General features: G+C 38.7%; 1 protein-coding gene and 2 long non-coding RNA genes across 5 annotated transcripts; 1 reads left to right on the top strand and 2 right to left on the bottom strand.

Moving 5' to 3' along the window:
* Positions 1-2,266: 2,266 nt before the first annotated feature.
* On the bottom strand, positions 2,267-20,795 carry LOC140982328 (mediator of RNA polymerase II transcription subunit 25-like). 3 transcript variants are annotated; one of them, XM_073448805.1, is made up of 16 exons: positions 20,565-20,795; positions 19,752-19,782; positions 19,454-19,517; positions 18,715-18,845; positions 17,623-17,826; positions 17,467-17,532; positions 13,953-14,169; positions 13,235-13,308; positions 13,112-13,123; positions 5,029-5,853; positions 4,161-4,214; positions 3,905-3,933; positions 3,220-3,288; positions 3,044-3,128; positions 2,863-2,949; positions 2,267-2,773 (listed from the first exon to the last, which is right to left on the bottom strand). In XM_073448805.1, the coding sequence occupies exons 1-16, from the start codon at positions 20,660-20,662 to the stop codon at positions 2,417-2,419; spliced, it is 2,403 nt and encodes an 800-aa protein (XP_073304906.1). In that variant the 5' UTR covers positions 20,663-20,795; the 3' UTR covers positions 2,267-2,416. The 3 variants fall into 3 exon arrangements, with proteins under 3 accessions (XP_073304906.1, XP_073304908.1, XP_073304907.1); XM_073448807.1 differs by lacking the exon at positions 13,112-13,123 and having other exon boundaries at positions 5,029-5,754; XM_073448806.1 differs by lacking the exon at positions 13,112-13,123 and having other exon boundaries at positions 5,029-5,868; positions 13,238-13,308; positions 20,565-20,794.
* On the bottom strand, positions 6,170-6,474 carry LOC140982330 (uncharacterized). The gene is made up of 2 exons (XR_012176243.1): positions 6,337-6,474; positions 6,170-6,295 (listed from the first exon to the last, which is right to left on the bottom strand). It is a non-coding gene; the product is annotated as an uncharacterized lncRNA (long non-coding RNA).
* Positions 6,288-13,105, top strand: LOC140982329 (uncharacterized). The gene is made up of 3 exons (XR_012176242.1): positions 6,288-6,435; positions 6,918-8,395; positions 12,827-13,105. It is a non-coding gene; the product is annotated as an uncharacterized lncRNA (long non-coding RNA).
* Positions 20,796-22,312: the final 1,517 nt, after the last annotated feature.

Genomic DNA, 22,312 nt, shown 5'->3' with positions numbered 1-22,312 from the left:
TAAACTTTCTTTTTGCACCATTCAAATCATATTATGCATGATTTATGTTTTCTAGCATGAAAAACGTTTAAGTTCAAATTATTTTACGTTTAGACGTATATTTTTCAAAGTTTCGATGTTTTTATGTGAATACAAATTGTGTTAGACGTTCTAAGGAACATGATGATAATAGGATATGTATATGGGTCGTAAAAGAGTCGTTTAACGGAGGAACGTAGGCTAGAAATTGCATGGCAAAGGGAGAGTCAAACCTAGGGTTTTCTAGAGCCTTCCATGGAGTTTTGGGCACATGATGGTCTCGGCTAAGGGGAGGCACGTCGGGGCTTGGACCGGGCCTTGTTTGGTTGCGGCTGGAGGGTTAGGAAGGCTCAAGGCTGGCTACGGAGGCTAGATGCAGGAGGGCAACAACCACGAACCCTAGGAACCATGTGGTGCACACAACTTGATGATAAAAAGAAGGGGTGTGCAAGTTGTAAGCTTGATACAGGGGGCTCGGTAGGGTCCTAGACAGGGCCTAGAGGATCAGCTCAGGGATGGCTAGGTGCTGGTGGTCCAGTGGTTCGAGATAAGGGAAAACCACGAGGCTTTAGGGAGGAAACATGAAGAGAGGTGCGGCTTGGGGACAGTGGACGGCTGTGTTCGGGTTATGCTGGTCAGGGCGAGTCCAGGGTGGTCCAGGAGGGTAGGCTGGTGGTCTGGTCTTAGGTGGCTCGAGGGTGGTTCGAGAGATTTGGCACGGCGGCTCGATTTAGGGTTTAGGGTTCAAACATGGCTAGGGAAAAGTAAGAGACTCGAACCGTGGTCTACGGGTCTCGAATTGTGGTTCACAGGGGTAATTTAGGGATGAAAAGTCTAAGTTTAAAATTTGATAAGAAAATATTAAGTTTTGAATTAATTCGGGTTCGAAACGCTTCACGGTTTAGCTTAAATCGAAAGGCTCGAGTTTACGTCTAAGAAAAATATTAGAAGTCAAATTTAAGCTTATATGATGGTTTGGGATAGGTTCGAGTCAGTAAAAATAAGAAAAATTCAAAATTGGGAAGGTCGGAGTCCAAGGGTAAAATGGTCATTTTATGTATCGGGTAGTTCGAAAGATATGACAGTATCCCAAAGAATCATAATACATGCTAAATGATATTTTAGTTTTATTTTGAAGTTTAGTTTTTGGATTATTTTAAAATTGACATACGATTTTGTGGTTGACGATTTATTTGATCTTTATGCATTTGAGATTTTTAAATATTAGTTTTTATATTAGATGGTTTTGATGTTGGAGGAAAATGTTTATAGAAAAAATTGTAGTATTTTAAAGTTAAAAGTAAGGGACATTTCAAGTTACAAGTGAGGATGATTAATTTTTGCAAAGAGTTGTACTAATTGTTTTGATTAGTTTGCTTTTGTGTCTGTGGAATTGTGTTTTGTTCTTGTAATTGCTCTGAGGAGTTGAAGTTGCTTGTGAGCTTAGGTTGTTGGCCAAACATTTGAAAAATTAGACGTATTATTCAAGTTTTGTTGGGCGTGGAAGTAGCCACAACAAATTATGACTAATATTTTCTTTAATAAAAATTATCCATTGTTAATAGAGAAAAGATCCCATACCTTATTCATTCTAAATTTTAAACAGAAACATATTATTTTTGGAAGCAAAATGAATAAATAAAACAAATCCATTTAAAATAGTATTCGATGTATGTTCCAAGTGTTCGAATGCCCTACTTTTTAGAAAAAATAAATTTTATTTATCTTCATCTTATCAGCTGAAAAATCACCGTCTCTACAGTAAATCATGCTGTGGTTTATAAAAAAATTAAATTTTCAATAAATTAATTAAATTATATAATTACTAGATTTGATCACATACCGTTATAAATTGGCATTAAAAGGAAGGGCGAGAGACATTATAATAATTTCACATTTTGGGTAGGAGTAGACTTCTTGTGAGACGGTCTCACGAATCTTTATCTGTGAGACGGATCAATCCGACCGATATTCAATTCTTAACATAAAAAATAATACTTTTTCATGGTTTACAATAAAAAGTAATACTCTTAGCATAAAAAGTAATAATTTTCAATGAATGACCCAAATAAGAAATCAGTCTCACAAAATACGACCCGTGAGATCGTCTCACACAAGTTTTTACCTTTTGGTAGAGATCAAAGTACTCGTAAAATTTTCAAAAATATAAATTACGCAATCATCATCTCATTTCGCAGACCCAAATTAAAAAACAAACAAACCTTTCTTGAAATTCAACTCCTAAAAATAAGCAAAAAATATCAAGAAAAGATTATTAATACAATATACAATAAATAACTGAGTGACAGCAGCACAATAAATCCAACATCGTCCCACCCCCCGGAGAACATTAGCTTATACAAATTTACAAAAGATGAACTGGACCAATTATATTAGCTCATAAAAGCTCCCCCCCCCCCGGCAGATTTGTTGCTCCTTGAGATGAAACTTGTCCCTGAGACAATAACTGCGGCCGTCCAGCCCCTTGAATATAACCTTGATTCATTCCCGCCCCCACCATCTGTTGAGGCTGCTGTTGTAGTTGCGGGATTTGCTGCTGTTGTGGCTGCAGCTGCATAAGGGGTGGCGGTTGCTGAAGCTGCCCATGTGGTTGCTGCTGCATCTGTGTAAGCTGCTGCGGTTGGGGCTGCTGCGGCAACTGTGAGAGCGGCTGTGGCTGTGGCTGTGGCTGCTGCAGCTGTTGTGCCTGTAGTTGCTGTTGATTCGGCGGTTGTGGCTTAAATACAACCATATCCTGGTAAAAAAAACATGATTAAAAGGTACAAAGTCTAAAAGATTGGTATCATATGTTGGAATACTGATGTTACGATAAGGCTATGTTACCCCAGGGAAAACCATTCCAATCAGGCGGTAAGCTTTGTCAGATACTGATAGCAGCAATGTCTGGGACGGTAGCTGTATTAGTGCACACTGCATAATTTTGCAATAGCAAAGTGAAATTATCTTCATGAGTATTATAGACGGTGCTGAATGGAAGATGTGGTTGGTATGGGACAACACTTACAAGCTTCTTCTCTTGAAGCTGTCCTAGAAACCCATGCTGATTCATTGCCCGGAAAACTAGAAAATCAGCCTTTCCAACATATTGCCTGGCATAATGTTGAAAGAAATCAACACAACCACGGATTGTCAATTTATTCATAATGTGCACATTAGGTACTAGTCCACTAAGGAAATTACTTGGTATTCAAGTGATCCTGCGATATCAGGCAAACTATCTGCATTGTTACAGGCCAATTCGCAGCAAGCCTGAAAGAATGGCCCAAAATGTCAACAGAATTCAAATCGAGCCACGTCTAGCGTATAGGTAATACGCCAAAATGTCACACGGTGGAAATATTTTAAGGGGGTTCTCAAAATTGAAAGCCTAACTGGGGACATATTTTCCAATCATGCCCTACAAGTAAGGTTTTTAAACGCCACAGGACGGGATTACTTGTTTCTCTTCTTTTTTTTTTTTTTTTTTTTTTTTTTTTTTTTTTTTNATTTTTTTTTACTTATTTCTGCATAAACGGTGATTGTGTTGACAGATAAATGAACAGCCAATCATAAACGGGTAAATGTGTTGGAACACTATAATTTGATCTTGAAAGACTGCCAAATAAATTTCGATGGAATGTAACAAAGTCGGTTCTTGAAAGATTCCTCTCACTAATTATTTCAAGGACTCGTTACTTAGGTGGTATATCTGATTAAAAATCCACCTTCTAAAACCAAATTCATAAAAGAATATATCAAATGTGCAGCTTTTATCAATTTAATCACCATCACAATAGATTGTCACAATCCAGTAAACCTTCAGAACCACAATGAAAATGTGTGAAAAATGTCAACAAATAAAAACATCAGAGAAAAGTAGTCTTACGTCTCAGAAGCTGAGGCCTTCCTGTATCCCTGGCACAAGTAACCAGGATGTTAGTAATGGAACTAAGTCGACGATTCTAAAACAGAAGAAGCTAAATACCAGAGAATAGCATACACAATATCCCATATGATTCGACAATATGGATACTGGAGGGGCATTCTGAATCAAGATTTACCCTCCTAAAAATTTATCTTCTAAAATATAGCATGACATCATTCATAATAGGACTGCTATTTTACACTTGAGAAAAGTATACCTCCAATTTGGTGATGAAAAAACGTTGACCTTGCCTCTGTCCCGATAAGTTTCCCTGGATCCATCATCATAAACACTTAAGAATCTGCTAATCTGTTCAAAAATGCTAGTTGCTCGCAGCTATTCGCATCTTAGCATTTACAATAGTTTTGTTATTTGTGCATCCTCCGTTTGTTCGTGAAAAAATTCTAAGCAAGATCTTTTGACCTGGTGCCGTTCAATATGAGTTCCTCAACCTAACATCTGTTTCACCGTGCTCTTTGTTTTTGCTCACATAGAATCATATACAATCATTAGTGTCCACCTATTCAAGTTTGATGCATACACCAAAGTAGCGGCAGTGGACCCAAAACTGCCATTTTTGTGTAATAAATTGTATGGCCAAACAATTATGTGCCTCCAACTTGATTAAAATTGCTACATGAGGAAGAAACCAAATTTTGTGAAGCACTTCTCGTTTCAAATAATCACGATGACAATAAATGGTGACACTAAAACCAAATTTACCTAATCACCAATTCACTTCTTTCCCATTTCTGTTACTCGGTAATGAGCTGATAGATAGTTATGACAATGCAGTATACAGCAGACAAACTTTATAGGTCCATAAAAAATCTCCAACTATACCCAGATGAAGATTTTTTTTTCTTGTGCAGAGGTACTCGATTTGGGGGGTGCAGTACATTTCATCCAATAAATTAAGACAGTAGTTAAGTCACAACAATTTTGAGAGAACTTTTTCAGACAGGTCTACCATAGAACCAGATGTTAGAAGAGCAAGTTGAGCACAGTTATGTTAATTCAGGTCGTAATAAAAATACCGGGAACATCATAAAAGTTTCCATTCTCATACTTATAACCATAATTACCTCCCAGACTTTGACATATTTTGATTGAGCTGACTGCATTGCACTTGCTGTCTGCTGATTCGATGGCATATTTGTCACAGTGCTGTTTCCATTTACACCAACAGGCTGCATTCCTGGCTGCATTTGTTGACCTATTCCGAGGGTAGGAATCATGGCACCAGTTCCAGAAGGCATACCAGATGCACCATTGCTGTTCATAACGTTCTGACTCATACTCATCCCTGTTTGTACCATTTGAGTAACAGGAAGATTTCCTTGGCTCATGCTAGGGATTGTTTGCCCCATGCTAAGACTTTGAAGATTACTCAACGGTTGAGACATCCCAATACTCGAATTTACAGGCATATTAGAAGCAGTGGAAGTAAATAACGCTGAAGCAGAATTTTGTGCAACTTGGACAGTCCCTGCCATTGGTACTGACACGGATATTGATGTGACACTTGAAGTGCCAGTGGATATCACATTTTGGGCAGGAGGGATTGAATTCATTCCACTGGACACCGTGTTCGAGATCATAGGTGTACCCCCAATAGAAGGAAGTCCAATAGAAGTACCTCCAGCAAGGGCCTGACGTGCTTGAGCGACATGATTCAAAATTCTCACATTTGCTGCCGCACCGCCAACTGGACGTAATGAGGGTGTCATGTTATTTACCAGAGGCTTCATATCTGGTACAATTTCATTATTTGGAATCAATTCCTGAGATGTCGACGGAGGTGAAGATGTCTGCAAGGAAGGAACAGCTTGAGAAGCAGCTCGAGGAACATATGACATATGTGGAAATGGAGGTGTCGTCACAAAAGGCACAGAAGCTACAGAAGTCGCTGTAATGATCCGAATCTTTATTTTGAATGAAGTATTAATTAAAAAATGATTAAAGAGTTGTTAATTAAATATTATTAAGGAATTGATAATTCGGGATCAAGCTGTTGGGATCCATCGAATTTAAAATGGATAACCCTATCTACTTCAGATTACATTATCCCGAGAAATCCAACTAAACAAATGAGATTCTGACACGTGACAGATAAGATTGATTCGGATTTTCTGAACTAGTCCGGATGCAGCCTATAAATGGAAGTTGATTTCTTTTGTTTCCTACACCGCATTCTTCAGAGAGAGTTCTAACTTTATACCTTAGTTTTCTAGTCAGTTTCTAGAGCACTTTGGAGTCGGGAAGTTTCGGAGCTAGTGTCAACTCGAGGAGGGGTCGGTGTAATGAGATCGAGACATCATCAGCGGGCTGACGACGGACGCAGGTATAATCCTAAAGCCTTAAATAGTGATTTAAGGATCATTAGGGAGAACTTTGTAGCATGTTTGGTAATTCGGGATCTAGTTTGATAGTGATTTCATTATGTTGGTATTGTCCAGGTTCAGAGCTTTCTGTCAGATTGTTTTAGTGAGGTACGTGATGTACTGAATGAGATATCCAAGCGTAGTATACACACTTGTATGTTGCATATTTATCTGTTGCATGATACATGTTTTACTGCGTTGGCATATTATGCATGACATATCATGTTGAGCCTGATATCTTTTGAGATATACCTCGTTTGTTGGGGCCGCTCAGCCCTATTCTGTATTGTGGACGACGGGGCATCGAGAGCTACAGTGTCCGACGGGACACGCGGGCTCTGATGACCTGGACATTGTAGGTCCACGTCTTGATGATGAGTGTGGGAGCCAAAACATGCCTAAGGCAAATCAGAGACTACACACTCAGGCGCCTCTAGACTGAGCATGAGATTCTTAAGTTGATCCTTGATATCCGAGCATATTGCATTTCGCATGCATCATATCAGTTTGTACACTCGTACATTCTCGTATTGGGCGATTTGTCGCTCACGTCCTTGTTTTCATCTTGGGCACCCCATTCCATGAGGCAGGTCTTAGGTTGGACGGTTCGGATGACCAGGGCAGTGGCTAGAGCAGTTGGGTGTTCAATGGTGATCTAGTGGAGGTTTTATGTGGTTTATCGTTTTCTCGTTCAGAATTATGTTTTCGTTATGGTTGTATTAATGTTTAAGACTGGTGTTATTGTTCTGTTTTCGTTTGGGTTGTAAGATTATTAAGTTATTTGGTTTCCACTGTTTAATTGTTGTTATTAAGTTTTAACGTTGCATGCTTATCAGTCTGTTTAGTAGTGGCTCGGGTAAGGGCGCGACATCTGGTGGTATCAGAGCATGCAAAGATTTTTGGGACATTAGTAATTCTGTTTTGAGGAATTAGAGGTTGATTTTGGTTTCCTTTCAGATTTCAGGAGATGGAAGCAGTCACGGAAGTGTGGGACATGGCCGTTATGGCAACGATGAAGCTGGCCGAGAACATCGTCGTAGAGATCGTGATGGAAAGCGTCACCGAGATCATGATAAAAGGAGACGTAGGAACCGTGTCAACATTATGGATTTCATGGAGATTGGACCTCCACCGTTGACCGGAGATGAGAATGCTGATGTTGCTGAAGCTTGGGTCGATATCATGGAGCACTGTTTTCGAGTACTGCACTGTGACGAGGATGAGAAGATGGAGGTAGCCGATTTCATGATCCAAGGAAAAGCTCGGAAATGGTGGAAACCTGTTTCTGCCATTCTAGTTCAGCAGCATGGGCGGATTCGTTGAGAACATTTCCGTCAGGCTTTCATCAATCATCACTTTCCGCCAGCTCTTCGTCAGGCAAAGGAGATGGAACTGTTAACCATTAAGCAAGGAGATTCGAGCATTGAGGATTACCAAAAATGTTTTACGGATCTGTTGTCGTACGCTCCTCACATCAGTGAGAATTCTGTAGCAAAATATTCTATCTTTTTGAATGGTTCGAACCAGGAGATTTTTGATCGGGTTTCTGTCAGTGACGATCCTACTTCGTACGAAGGATTAGTGATTTGTTGTCGTCAAGCTAAGATCAGAATTGCTAGGAGGAAGGCTATGCAAGCTAGCAAAAGTTCTAGTTCGTTGGGGCCGAGGGGTCAGTCTTTCAAGAAGTCTGTATCTTCTTTTTCCGGTTCTGGAGGGGTGCACAGATTTGGTAGAAAAAAGCTACAATGTGGCCAATGCGGAGGCAATCACCAGACGGAGAATTGTCGAAGAGTAACATGTGCTTGTTTCAATTGTGGTGGTTTTGGTCACATGAAGTGAGATTGCCCTAATTTGGAGAATCAGAGTGAAGGCGGAGGTTATATGGCAGGGTCTTACAGTGCAAAACAGTCTGAGGTTACTGTGCAACAGAAAGGTTTTCCTTGAGCTGCTCAAGGTTCTCGTCGTGGTGGAATATCACAAGGATCTCAGTAGCGTACACGAGCCCAGGGGCAAGTGTTTGCCCTAAACCAAGAGCAAGCCGAGGAGCAAAACGAGAGAGTCATTGCAGGTAATTTCCTTTTATGTAGTATTCCTGCATATGTATTAATTGACACTGAGGCATCGCATTCATTCGTTTGTTAAGAAGCATAAACTACCCTACGTGTCATTAGATGTTTTGTTGTCGGTGTCTACACCGATGGGACAAGAGGTTTTAGCTAAGCGACTTGTAGTAGACTATTTGTTAGATTTTGAGAGAAAATACTTGTCTGCCAATTTGATGATATTGGCTATGGAAGATTTCGATTTTATTATGAGAATCGACCTCTTGACTAAGTATAGAGCGACGATAGATTGTTATCAATGTCTCGTACACTTTCGTCTAAAAGGAGACGAGAATTGGTTCTTCTTCGGTGAGTAAGCTCGACCTCCAATGCCAGTAGTGTCTGCTGTAAAGACACAACAAGTTTTAGTGAAAGGAAAAGAAGGATACCTCATTTATGTTGTTGGCGTATCGGTATTCCAGTTGTCGATGAATTTCCTGATGTTTTCCCAGATGAAATTCTTGGATTTCCTCCGGAGAGGGAAGTGGAAGCGGAGATAGAGTTGGTACCAGGAACCGCACCTATCTCCAGAGGACCTTATAGATTGGCACCAACGGAGATGAAAGAATTGAAACAACAGTTACAAGATCTTCTTGACAAGGGGTACATTAGACCGAGTGTGTGTCTCCTTGGGGAGCACCAGTGTTGTTTGTTAAAAAGAAGGATGGGTCTATGCGGCTTTGCATAGATTATCGATAGTTGAACCGAGTAACAGTCAAGAATAAATATCCGTTACCACGGATTGATGATTTGTTTGATCAACTGCAAGGGACTTCAGTGTACTCGAAGATCGATTTACGGTCTAGGTATCATCAACTTCCATTTCATCAACGTGATATCCCTAAAACTGCATTTCAAACAAGGTATGGGCATTACGAGTTTCTAGTGATGCCGTTTGGTTTGACGAATGCTCCAGCAGTATTTATGGATTTGACGAACCGAGTATTCCAGGAGTATCTTGACAAGTTTGTCATTGTCTTTATTGACGACATACTGGTATACTCTCGTAGCCTTAAAGAGCATGCACAACATTTAAGGATTGTGTTGCTAATCTTAAGGAATCACCAACTGTATGTTGAGTTGAACAAGTGCGAGTTTTGGCTCGACAGAGTTGTCTTCTTGGGACATGTTATAACCACGGATGGGATATCACTGGATCCTAGCAAGATCAAGCAGTGTTGAGTTGGGCATGACCGAAATCAGCTCAAGAAATAAGTTTTCTAGGTTTGGCAGGCTATTACCGGAGATTCATCTCAAGATTTTCTCAGATTGTCAAACCATTGACACATCTGACGTGTAAGAATGTGCAGTTCGAATGGACACATGATTGTGAAAATAATTTCAATGAACTGCGTCCACATTTGACAACTGCACCAGTTTTAGATCTGTCATCTGGATCAGGAGGGTACATTGTGTACACTAATGCATCACTTCAAGGACTTGGGTGTGTTTTAACTCAGAATAGTCATGTGATTGCATATGCATCCAGACAGTTGAAGAAGCATGAAGAGAATTATCCAGTTCATGATCTGGAATTGGAAGCAATTGTGTTTGCTTTGAAGATATGGCGACATTATCTCTATGGAGAGAGATTTGAGATTTTACAGATCATAAGAGTTTGAAGTATATCTTCAGTCAAGCAGAGTTGAATATGCGCAAAAGAAGATGGATGGATTTGTTAAAGGATTATGATTGCGAAATCAAGTATCATCCAGGATTAGCAAATCTTACAGCAGATGCTCTTAGTATCATGGTGGGATTATCTGCACTTCAGACAAGTTTCATATCAAGTGTAATCCAAGATTGTTGTTCTCTGGGATTTCACTTCCGTCATAAGAAAGGATGGAACACATTCGAGTAACGAGCATTTTATTTGAACCGACGTTATATGCCAAAATCAGAGAAGCTCAGTTTTCTGACCCGAAAGTGAAAAAGTTAGCAAGGTTAGCTAACGGAGACAACACATCTGGCTTTGCGTTCCAAACAGATGGAACCTTGACAGAAGAGACGAGATTTTATCTCAAGCCCATTGGAGTAAGTTGAGTATCCACCCTGGAAGCATGAAAATGTATAAGGATTTGAAGACCAGGTTTTGGTGGAAAGGTATGAAGAAAAGTGCTTACCAGTTTGTAGCCAAGTGTTTGGTTTGTCAGCAAGTGAAAGCTGAACATCGACAACCAGTAGAATTACTTCAGAATCTTCCTATCCCTGAGTGGAAGTGGGAGCATGTGACGATGGATTTTGTCACCCGCTTGCCGTTGTCTTCTAAGAATTGTGATGCCGTTTGGGTTGTTGTGGACCGACTGACTAAGTCGGCACATTTCATTCCGTATAGTTGGGAGTATAGTTTTGATCGCATGGCAACACTATACGTTCAAGAGATTCTTAAATATCATGGTGTGCCAACAAGTATAGTCAGTGACCGAGATCCACGCTTTACCTCAAGGTTCTGGGGAAGTTTCCAAAAAACATTGGGAACGACATTGAGTCTGTCAGTCTGAGAGGACTATTCAGACACTCGAGAACAGGTTGCATGCTTGTGCTTTGGATTTTTGACCAGCGTGGCATGATCATCTGCCGCTTGTGAAGTTTGCATATAACAATAGCTACCACAGCAGCATTGGTATGGCTCCGTTCGAAGCATATATGGTAGACGTTGTCGTACTCCAATGTTTTGGGACTAAGTAGGAAAACAACAAGTGCAAGGACCTGAATTAGTGCAACAAGAGATTGACCAAGTGGAATTGATTAAGAAGAGAATTAAAACTGCACAAGATCGTCAATCAAGTTACGCGAATAACAAGCGTAGACCTCCACAGTTTCAGTCAGGGGAAAAAATTTTCCTTACTGTTTCACCATTCCGCAGAGTGATGAGATTTGGACTCAATGAAAAATTAGCTCCAAGATTCATCGGACCTTTTGAGATCTTGGAATGTGTTGGAAATTTGGCATATCGATTGGCTTTGCCGCCGTATCTGTCCAGCATTCATAATGTCTTTCATGTATCGTTGCTACGACGGTATGTAGTAGATGAATCACATGTTCTTGGTCCGACAGATGTTCAACTCGAAGAAGACTTGACTTATGTCGAGCAGCCGCTTTTAATCCTAGGTAGGAAAGAGAAAAAGCTCAGAAACAATATCATTCCTATTGTTCTAGTGCAATGGCAACGCGGAGGTACTGCAGAGGCGACTTGGGAGTTAGAGAGTCGTACGCGCTCAGAGTATCCACATTTATTTTGAGTTGTATATTTGTAATCATGATTTGTATTTTATTCAGTTGTATTTTACTTCAGTTCTGATTTTGAGAACGAAATCTTTGTAAGGATTGGAGGATGTAATGACCCAAATCCTTATTTTGAATGAAATATTAATTAAGAGATGATTAAAGAGTTGTTAATTAAGTATTATTAAGAAATTGATATTTCGGGATCAAGCTGTTGGGATCCACCAAATTTAAAATGGATAACCCTATCTACTTCAAACTACATTATCCCGAGAAATCCAAATATACAAATGAGATTCTGACACATGGCTGATAAGATTGATTCGGATTTTCTGAACTAGTCCGGATGCAGCTTATAAATGGAAGCTGATTTCTTTTGTTTCCTACACCGCATTCTTCAGAGAGAGTTCTAGCCTTACCTTAGTTTTCTAGTCAGTTTCTAGGGCACTTTGGTGTCGGGAAGTTTCGGAGGTAGTGTCGACTCGAGGAAGTGTCGGTGTACTGAGATCGAGACATCAACAGCGAGCTGACGACGGACGTAGGTATAATACTAAAGCCTTAAATAGTGATTTAAGGATCATTAGGGAGAACTTTGTAGCATGTTTGGTAATTCAGGATCTGGTTTGATAGTGATTTCATTATGTTCGTATTGTCTAGGTTTAGAGCTTTCTGTTAGATTGTTTTAGTGAGGTACGTGATGTACTGAATGAGATATCCAAGCGTAGTATACACACTTATATGTTCCATATTTATCTGTTGCATGATACATGTTTTACTGCGTTGGCATATTATGCATGACATATCATGTTGAGCCTGATATCTTTTGAGATATACCTCGTTTGTTGGGGCCGCTCAGCCCTATTCTGTATTGTGGACGATGGGGCATCGAGAGCTACAGTGTCCGACGGCACACGCGGGCTCTGATGACTTGGACATTGTAGGTCCACGTCTTGATGATGAGTGTGGGAGCCAAAACATGCCTAGGGCAGATCAGAGACTACCCACTCAGGCGTCTTTAGATTGAGCATGAGATTCTTAACTTGATCCTTGATATCCGAACATATTGCATTTCGCATGCATCATATTAGTTTGTATACTCGTACATTCTCGTATTGGGCGCTTTGTCGCTCACGTCCTTGTTTTCATCTTGGGCACCCCATTCCACGAGGCAGGTCTTAGGTTGGACGGTTCGGACGACCAAGGCAGTGGCTAGAGCAGTTGGGTTTTCAGTGGTGATCCAGTGGAGGTTTTATGTGGTTTACCATTTTCTCGTTCAGAATTATGTTTTCGTTATGGTTGTATTAATGTTTAAGACTGCTATTATTGTTCTGTTTTTGTTTGGGTTGTAAGATTATTAAGTTATTTGGTTTCCGCTGTTTAATTGTTGTTATTAAGTTTTAATGTTGCATGCTTATTAGTCTGTTTAGTAGTGGCTTGGGTAAGTACGCTACAGTCGCAGTGATGGGCTCCTGAACAAAGTTGACAGGATTAGAGTACCAAAGACAAGCAGAAATATTGAACAGAAAGGAACCAACATATTTTCCCAACAGAGGAGTTCATAAACTTTATATGAACTTTACCACTTTTATTGTTGCAGGGGGCATGAGCATACTTCCAACAGCCACTGGTTGTCGACCCATTACAGATCCATTTGCTGAAGTGAAAAAGGCACACAATCAGCATTGATCTTACATCTCAATTCTAGCAGCATTAAATCAACACAATTGTACAAGACAAAGAGTGATGAATCAACGCAATTACAAGGGACTCCCTCAGCACCCCCCCAACCACCCTCCCACACACACACACAAAAAACCCAACACACACACTCCCGTGGATGTTACTGTTATTTGCAAATGAAAAGGAGGAGCACACCCAGATTCCACATGAATATCAATGGTCAGTTTAAAAAAATAATTTTCTAGAAACTTAATCTTGCATCATTCACAATCGATATCATATTCATGCAGCACATTACAGATCTATCTGACATTTGATCAACTTCCAATCATATTTAAGGACACAAGCTGTAGCACTCACCACTCAAAAAACTACGAATAAAGATTATTATCCATAGCCTTGGGAAAATGATAATTCCTGAAGGCACACAACAATATTTGCACTACAGCTAACAAACTAAATCAGTTGACGTAAAAATAGTTTAGTTTCGTTTTTCAAGTAAAGATATAAAAGCAAATAACATAGCAACTCACATGTTCGTTCAGTACATTCAAATATAGACAGACCACTGCAATGAGGAAGATAAAACTGGAATAGAATTCAGGTTTCAAAAATCACCTGATGGAACAGAAACAGGTGGTGTAGCAGAAATGGATGGAACAGGAGCTGCATCCATCTTTACAGGGCTTTGAATTTGATTGGATGGCAAATTGGTCATTCCTGGCCGACTTAAAGCAGAACGGGCCTCCACAAAATTTTCTGAGATGAGGACAAGGAAATGAGGATTCTTGACATTGTCTATCAGAGGATCTGCAGCTCGTGGATTACGTTTTCCCTAATCAATACATTATTGATAATATCAGTGTTGTGAAGATCTACCTTTTCAAAAGAAAGATAAATAGATTAAGAGAAGAGAATAGTTTTTCAGACATATTTGATCTTGTCTGCGAAATTCCATCTTAGATCAAAATTTATTAGGACCACAGAAATAGTGATAACGGCCAATATAGATAGAAAAGAAAATGCAGATAAATTCATGCTGGTGAAATTTGACAGTCGAGCCTAATACCAGATATAAGATGTAAACAAAAGAATCTACGTTCAACGTCAGGCATGGTTTTCATTACGCTGACCCACTTAAGGGAAACAAACATTTGCCACTTATCTGAAATTGATTTTCTGAACCAACTAAAAGCAAATAATAAATTGGATTGTATTCAAGAGGTTTCAAGAAGGATTTTCCAGGACAGAAGCTACAAGAAACTTTCTTGGGTTTCCTTAATGGCTTGTATAGAAAGGAAATACCGAGTTATATATTCACCTAATGAGAGGTCCAGATTTAAAGGAAAAAATTCCAAAAAAAATTTGTATGCAAAATGCCCATCTGTCACAGAAACTCAAAAGAGTTTTCAATTGCACGACCATATTTTCCATCTCTTCGGTAGAAGATTAAGAATTGTGGGATTTGAAGAGTAGAATACGGAAACCCTAGTTAAAAATATATAAAATGTGGGGAAACTACCATTACTAATCATGCTTCTGAAACTGCAAGACCCACATTTCAATTGTGCAACATTAGTTTGCTTTCATGTTAGAGTTTTGATTAAACTTAAACATCTTATCTTATTTTCTATTTATTTTTGAGAGACCATCAGAAGTTATGTATTAACTTGAAGTGTATATATGAATCATATCCTAATGAGTCAAATGGACTGAAGGTCTTTAAATTATTTTCCATCCATGTAGATGTCAAATCATCCAAAGTGCAGTCTTTGGTACACAAGCAAACTCTTGACAGTAATTTGAATGTTATATGGAAGTAGGTCAATTAATAAACTACCTAAGTCCAGTTGGTTCTGATGTATCTGGGATTCTGGCATAGCTAAATGGTTTTGGTGAAGGAATTGTTGTGATTCGTGTTTTCTCGTGCCCAAACGCAGCGGAAGTTTTAAAATTTTTTTCACTTGACTCCAACTACGCCGGTGTAAGCAAACGTACATAGGACGTTTAAAACTTTTATCTTAGTGAATAAGCAAACGTACATAGGATGTTTAAAACTTTTATCTTAGTGGATTTTCACTTGGCTCCAACTACGTCGGTGTAAGCGAACGTAGCTCTTGTTGTAAATCCTACGTACGTTCTTCAAATCTACTTTCTTCAATCTTCGAATCCGGTCCACGACTGGATTACTAGTTCCTCTTCCAACTTGCACTAGAAACTATAGAAGGATTTTAACGTTGGAGAAGAAATTGAGAGGCGGCTCAAGACCTTGAAATTTATTCAAGGTGGCCGAAATTGAGATGACCTTTTGGAGGAGGATTTTCGAAATTTTCAAGTGGTGGAGGCTAGGATTTAGAAAAATTTTTAGTCAAGAAAAAATTGTGTTTAACCCCAAACCTAACACCCATAAAAATAAGCTTAGTGCCCATTAATTAAATTAAATACTTAATGGGCTTAATCAATTAATTATTCTAGTTCAACTAATTTAATTAATTAATTAATCTTTTAAAGTCCAATTAAAAAACTTAATAATATGTATTTTGTTCTTGTACTCCTACAAGCCCATTATACATACACTCATTATATTTAATTTAAATCTTTTATAAATTCAACATTTGAATTTAATATTTAAATTATAAATTCAACTCCTTGAATTTATCACTTGCAAAATTTAATAGTTATAAATTCAGCTCCTTGAATTTATTTCTCAATGTTTTCTATAAATTCAACTCCTTGAATTTATTATCTCAACGGGGACAAAATAATCTATTACTTGTGTGATCCTCAATGGTTCAAGGATACAGCTAGCCGTGAGTTCACAACTCTTTGTGATTCAGGACATGATCTTTTATTCGGGCTTACCCTAATTTGCCTCGTTCTATGTATCAACAATTGATCATGAGAATGCCAGAAATTATATTTCTAATTAAACCCATCGAATTATGGTAAGAGCGTCTAGTAGCATCGCCCCATGATTCCCTAGGTATCATTGATAGTGCCTGCAAGAACCAGTCGGTTATGATTAACGTACAGTAAGGTCTCTTCATCTCATATATCCCGATCGAATCTACAACTATTGGTTCATCGAAGATTTCATAAGAATTCGATAACTATGTGACACATATTTGAGAATAAATAGTGGCATCGCATGTACAATTGGAGAACTCATTCTCTAACGTACATTTCAAACTCTGGCAAGAGATTCCATGCACTATTATTTCATCAGATCACACAGGATATCCACACCCGTAGGTGAGCGGTGAATTCCCGACTACAATGCATTGGCTCCTACAAGCGTTGCAACTGTACCCAATCTCGCCACCTGATGACCCTCATGAGTCGGTATACGAGTCAAAGCACATCCCTACTATATAGAGTCTCAGTGTTGTCCCGGGTCGTAAGGACTAATGGTGTACAATCATAACCACGGACTTATCTTCTCGATGAATGATAACCACTTGGAAAGTCCTAGGGAGGGCAGTTCGGTATAATCTACCCATCTGCGTGAAGAAACGCGGTACACAACATCACAGATGCTAGTCTCGAGCTCAAGCGACTTTATCCATGTTTTAGGCAGCTGAATCGATTAAGAACGAATTTAGATTATACAGTGTTTACAAATGAGTTTCAACATCGAATCACGATTCATTTGTATTAAAGTAGGTCTTTATCTATGTTGATCACATGAGTATATAGATAAAGAAATAACAAACCATGAAATAATGTATTATATAAAAATAAAGATTGTTTATTACAACCGAGTCAATAAATTCCCTAGCCAACAGTTGACTTACAGGACATCTACTCTAACAGGAATATCTAATCCCGAGCAACCAGTTGAAAGTAATCTTAGCTATAACATAGGAATGGCATTATAGGAAATGATATAGTAATGCATCACTATAAATCCTAGCAGTCGTCAATCAAATGAGAAAATCTGTTAGCCAGTAGAATCAAGGGATTAAAAACTCGTTAACAAGGCCAGATGAGAACTCATAAATGCTCAAACAGATACCAACTTACAGTAAGACTTCAAATGAGAAAATCATAGGCAAGACTAGCATGTAGCAATAAATATCAATAATTTCAACAAGAATTAAAGAATGAGTTACATGTAAGCACACATCATTACCGCATTATAAATGGCCCTAAGTTCGGGGAGCTGTTTCGGACAAACGACGGACAAAGAAATGGAACCCTGTCAAACAAACATATTTTTAAGCTACTTGGTGATGTAGAATGGATTTCGAGATCAGATGGCATTGGCAGAAGGTACTTTTACCAGTACCTGAGCAAATGATTTTGCCAATGTCTCTGCATCAGATAGATGACTATCTGGTTGCTTTCCAGATGCATCGTTCTGCTCAACATTCTGCAGCTGTGGTCGATGTACTGGTGTGGGCAATGGGCAACGATTGCTTGCAGCAACGAGAATACAATGTCTTTGTCCATCCATATTTTGATTTTGGCTTCCACTTGGGGAAGAGAACATCTACTTAAAAAGCAAAACAATGCTTACCAAACAAGTTTATGAAACATTGAAAGTTTTGTCAATCATTCAAATAGAAAAAAAAAAACTTTTGTAACAATTTCAAGTTACCGGCGTGATATGGATTCATTTGATTAAAATAAATTGATAAACAAGTTTAGTGGCCATTTCAACAAAGGACGCTTGACACACTAGCTTCTATCCTTATCAAATGCATTATACAAATGATTTAGTTGCCAAGGTCAAACATACTTAATGTTAGATGAGATCTATGACGTCTGCTATCCAATATAACCTTGAAACCAATGAGCAACCATGGATAACAAATATTTATCAATTTACAAGCAAATAAAGATCATAACGACATTGCATTTCACCTTAAATCCATAACCCATACGTTTATTAGTGTAAGAGATGGTTTAAAAGTGCTCCTTCAGCCTTTAAGACTCCCAAAAGTGAATTGCATGCGTTTTAACCAACTATGCTTCTCATATTATCATACTCCTATCAACTTCTATAAGTTTATATACTTCTATTTCAAAAATAACAATTGACATAAATCTGATACCAACAACACAACATATTATATCTTCACAATCCACGATTCTGTTGATGAAAAAAGTTTGATGCTTGTCTTTCATAGGTTCATTTTTCAAGAAACATTTGTTCACTATCAGTGCATCTTCACAAATTAAAACTCTATTTAAAGTCTAATGAATCTAATCTAAAGTTCTAAACTCTAACAAAGCTCAGATAAAACAAGAAAAGAATAAATTGCCAAAGTAACAATATCACTGGTGTAGCAACTATAATTATACAGTTGTAATAAAATACTGCATAAAAATGAAGTAAATACAAGTGTGCACTAAAAGAATTGACATCACCACACACCATTAGAGCTTCTGCAAGTCCTTCTGCAATAGCAGCATCATTGAATCCGCCACCTCCAAACGGTATAGCTGAGAGCCATTGAAAGAAAATATCCATGTCTCTCGTCCAGCCACTCCTTTGCACGAGGAAAGCTGAAAAGATAAAATATGTGATTGAAATATCAGAAAAAGAATAGATAATACATAGGGCGAGCCAAAATAATTAAGTCATTATGCAGATTCTTAACTTAAGTCGATTTTTTAATAAAACTTTAACTAAAGAAAACAAGATTTAGTGTCTTGCACTACCTTATACCCAAATACACAACTCCAGATCATGCGTTGATAGAATACTATAGTAACACCACAAAATAATAGGTGGGTTCAAGCAAATTATTCATAAATCTTCTCTAGGCTCTTATCAATAGATTAAACCAGTTGCATGGGAAATCTCAAGAACATACAAAACTTCCATTAGTACTAGGCGAAAAAAGAGGTATGCAACTTAACTGGTATACTACGTCGTTTTAAATTTTAACCACCAAATTTAAGAGTTGAAAGACTAGAGGCTGGCTGACTGAGCAAAGAGCCAAAGACCATTACTCTATTCAAACTCTCCTCTACGATGTTTTCCACAGTAAATTACTTGGAAATGTAGGATTTTTTCCAATGGTACCATTTGATCGGAAAGTGAGAAAATAGAAACACCGCAGGCTCCAAAAACAGAGAGAAAGAGAGAGAGCGAGAATAAAAGCACACACCGCTATTAGATCCATGAGCGTTGAACATAACTAGGGAGAGCTCAACATGGAGAGTAGATTGCTTCTGAAAAAAAAAGATGGAATAAAAAAATCAATATCAAAAGGTTCAGGTCAGGGGTGTAAACGAACCGAACACGTTCACGAACTTTTCGAGCCAGTTCGAATAATATTTGGTTCGAATTCGATTCGAATTCGAGCCGAACTCGAACATGTTCGAATATTTTTCGAATCNCATCCTTGATAATTAAAATATGAAAATTTAGATAGCTAAGGTATAAGCCATGTCAGTTTTATCTACCTGATTCGTTGTCTCGTTTCCACAAAAAGATCTGCATTAATTATCATAAACTTAAAACTTATTAATAACTGAAATACTGAATATATAATCAAAGGTTGACAGGATTAAGTAATTACAGTAAGACAATGACAGTGAAACACATCACAAGATTTCTAATGGGGGTGGGTACGTTAATACGTAAATGGCTATCCCTTATAGTGTGTTACACGTCCATATTATGCTACACCTACATTTTAGAGGCAATCACTTTTTCTTCTCCAGTACAAGGTAGAATTTGAAACACATCATCTTGTAATTTCTCTTTTAGCATTATACAACAACAATTTTGAAAGTAACAACAGTCATGATTTTATTGCAAACTAAAAAAGTATATAAAATAATAATTGATAAGTGAGAAACATGAACGCCACCAGTCATGATATTTAGACGCTCTAAAGAGGTTTCACTCATTAATCTATACACGTCAACTAAGTGCGTAAGCTAAATCACAGCGTAATCGAGGTCGCTCCCGCTCCCCACCAAAACACCGCACCCACCCAAGGGAAGGCAATATTCATTTATAACCTCCATCACAAGACAAATAAATTCGAAACACAAACATTGGTAAATATCAGAAAACAATTTCAAAACTGCAGTCAAGTTACTTCAATAGAAACCCAATTGAACTGTTAATTCAACAAATCCACTCCCCCCCCCACCACACCAAGCAATTACATTCGGGTAAACAACCTCTCCAATAAAAATAATCCCCAGAGGAAAAATAAACCATTCAATTCTACACGCGCACAAACGCAGTTCAGGGAGTGACATTACCGGACGATCTTCTCAAGGTAATCGGAGACAATGGTTTGCCAGAAAGATCCGGTGGCAGCCGTGCCTTCGACCACCACGATCAGCTGTTTCGGCACCATATATTTGAGGAATTACGCCAAAATCCAATCTTTATCTTGCTCGTTCTTCTCTTTAGCCGCTTTTCTTTCGACGAGTACGAGTCTACGAAGTCTCCTCAATAATAACATATCATGAATTGCCTCGATATTTGTTTTATCTATTCTATAAAATAATGTTTTATTCAAAATTACTACCTGGGAAATTTGGGGATAAATCCATTTTCAGAAACAATTTTTGATGTCCATTTCTTATGTCAGAATTTTATTATTTGCACTCTCTGACTGCCAAATTATTTTTTTTAACTCCTCACTCACTAAATTATTTACTATGATGTTTTCTCTCTAGGTTGACGGCTAGGGTTGCGACAACTATGAGAGCTGGTCTCCTGCTTGTGCAGGCTTGATTCGTGTGATCTTTGGATTCATACGTTGGTCTTTTATTCCATAATTCAATGGTTTTGTTAGAGATTTGATTCATGCGGTGGCTCGTTGCATCACAATACAATGGATCTAGATGATATTGTTCGATTGGTGAACGAGATGCAATTCTCCCGCACATATTCGAATGAAGTCGTTGACCTGGAGGAAGCAAACGTCTGAATCGGGGAGGAACGATTATCTCGGTGTTTAGTGGCCAAAGTCTTCTCACCAAAGGCCATTAATCGGGAAGCATTTCAACAGCATAGGTCTTGCATTCTGCAGACTGAGAGGCGCATGACCATCGAAGCTACAGGTGAGAATACATTTGTTTTTGAGTTTTTATTCTCTTCGTGATCGGAAAAAGGTATTGAATGAAGGCCCTTGGAATTTTGAACGTAATTTGATATTTTTTAAAGAACCGACTGGATTGAACAACCCGTGGTCCATGACTTTTGAGGAGACCAATATATGGGTTCAATTCCATAATACTCCACTAGCGTTCATGAATGAGGAACTGTAAACAAAGCCAGGCCGCCAGATAGGGTAGGTTGTTGAGGTGGACCGAGGCGAGAATGGGTCATTCCTGGGTCGCTTCGCTAGAATTAAGGTCTGTATTAACATAACAAAACCATTGAGAAAGTGTTTGCGTATTAGTGCCATGAGAGAGAAGGGGGAATCGATTATCCTACTCGTATATGAAAGACTCCCGGACTTTTGTTATGCATGTAGAAGGATAGGTCACTCTCATCGAGATTGTGATGAAGAATCTGCTGGTAAAGTGCATCTTGCATTTGGAGTGTGTATGCGGCCCTCTTCTCATGTAGGGGGCACTCGGGGAAATCGAAGTGGAGGGGTTAAAATAGATGGACCATGCAACGATGAGAGATCTCATGAAGACTCGGACCAACATGAATCGCAAGCTTTGATTAATCTAGACTCAGAAGTAAAAGTGCCTGAATCCATTGAACACCAGCAAAACGACAGATTTATCACAGTAACGCATGTGGAAGAGAGTATGGCTCGGGATGGTTCAAGGCAGGGGTTGAGCTTACGGCTATGTCTGCACCTCCGTCTCAGCAACCTTCAGCTCAGTCTCTGAATGTTAAGAAGATTACGAATTCCATCATATCAGAGTTGGCAAGCGATGGATTGAAACTAAGTACTTTTCCTCCCGCTGGTCCAAAACAGTGGAAGAGAAGAGCAAGGGAATCGAGAACGGTGGTGTTTGGTGCTTCAGATTCGTTTTCTGGT

The sequence above is a fragment of the Primulina huaijiensis genome, chromosome 8, assembly GCF_012295235.1.
Source record: "Primulina huaijiensis isolate GDHJ02 chromosome 8, ASM1229523v2, whole genome shotgun sequence".
NCBI classification, from domain to species: domain Eukaryota; kingdom Viridiplantae; phylum Streptophyta; class Magnoliopsida; order Lamiales; family Gesneriaceae; genus Primulina; species Primulina huaijiensis.
This window is presented reverse-complemented; position numbering and strand designations above follow the sequence as displayed.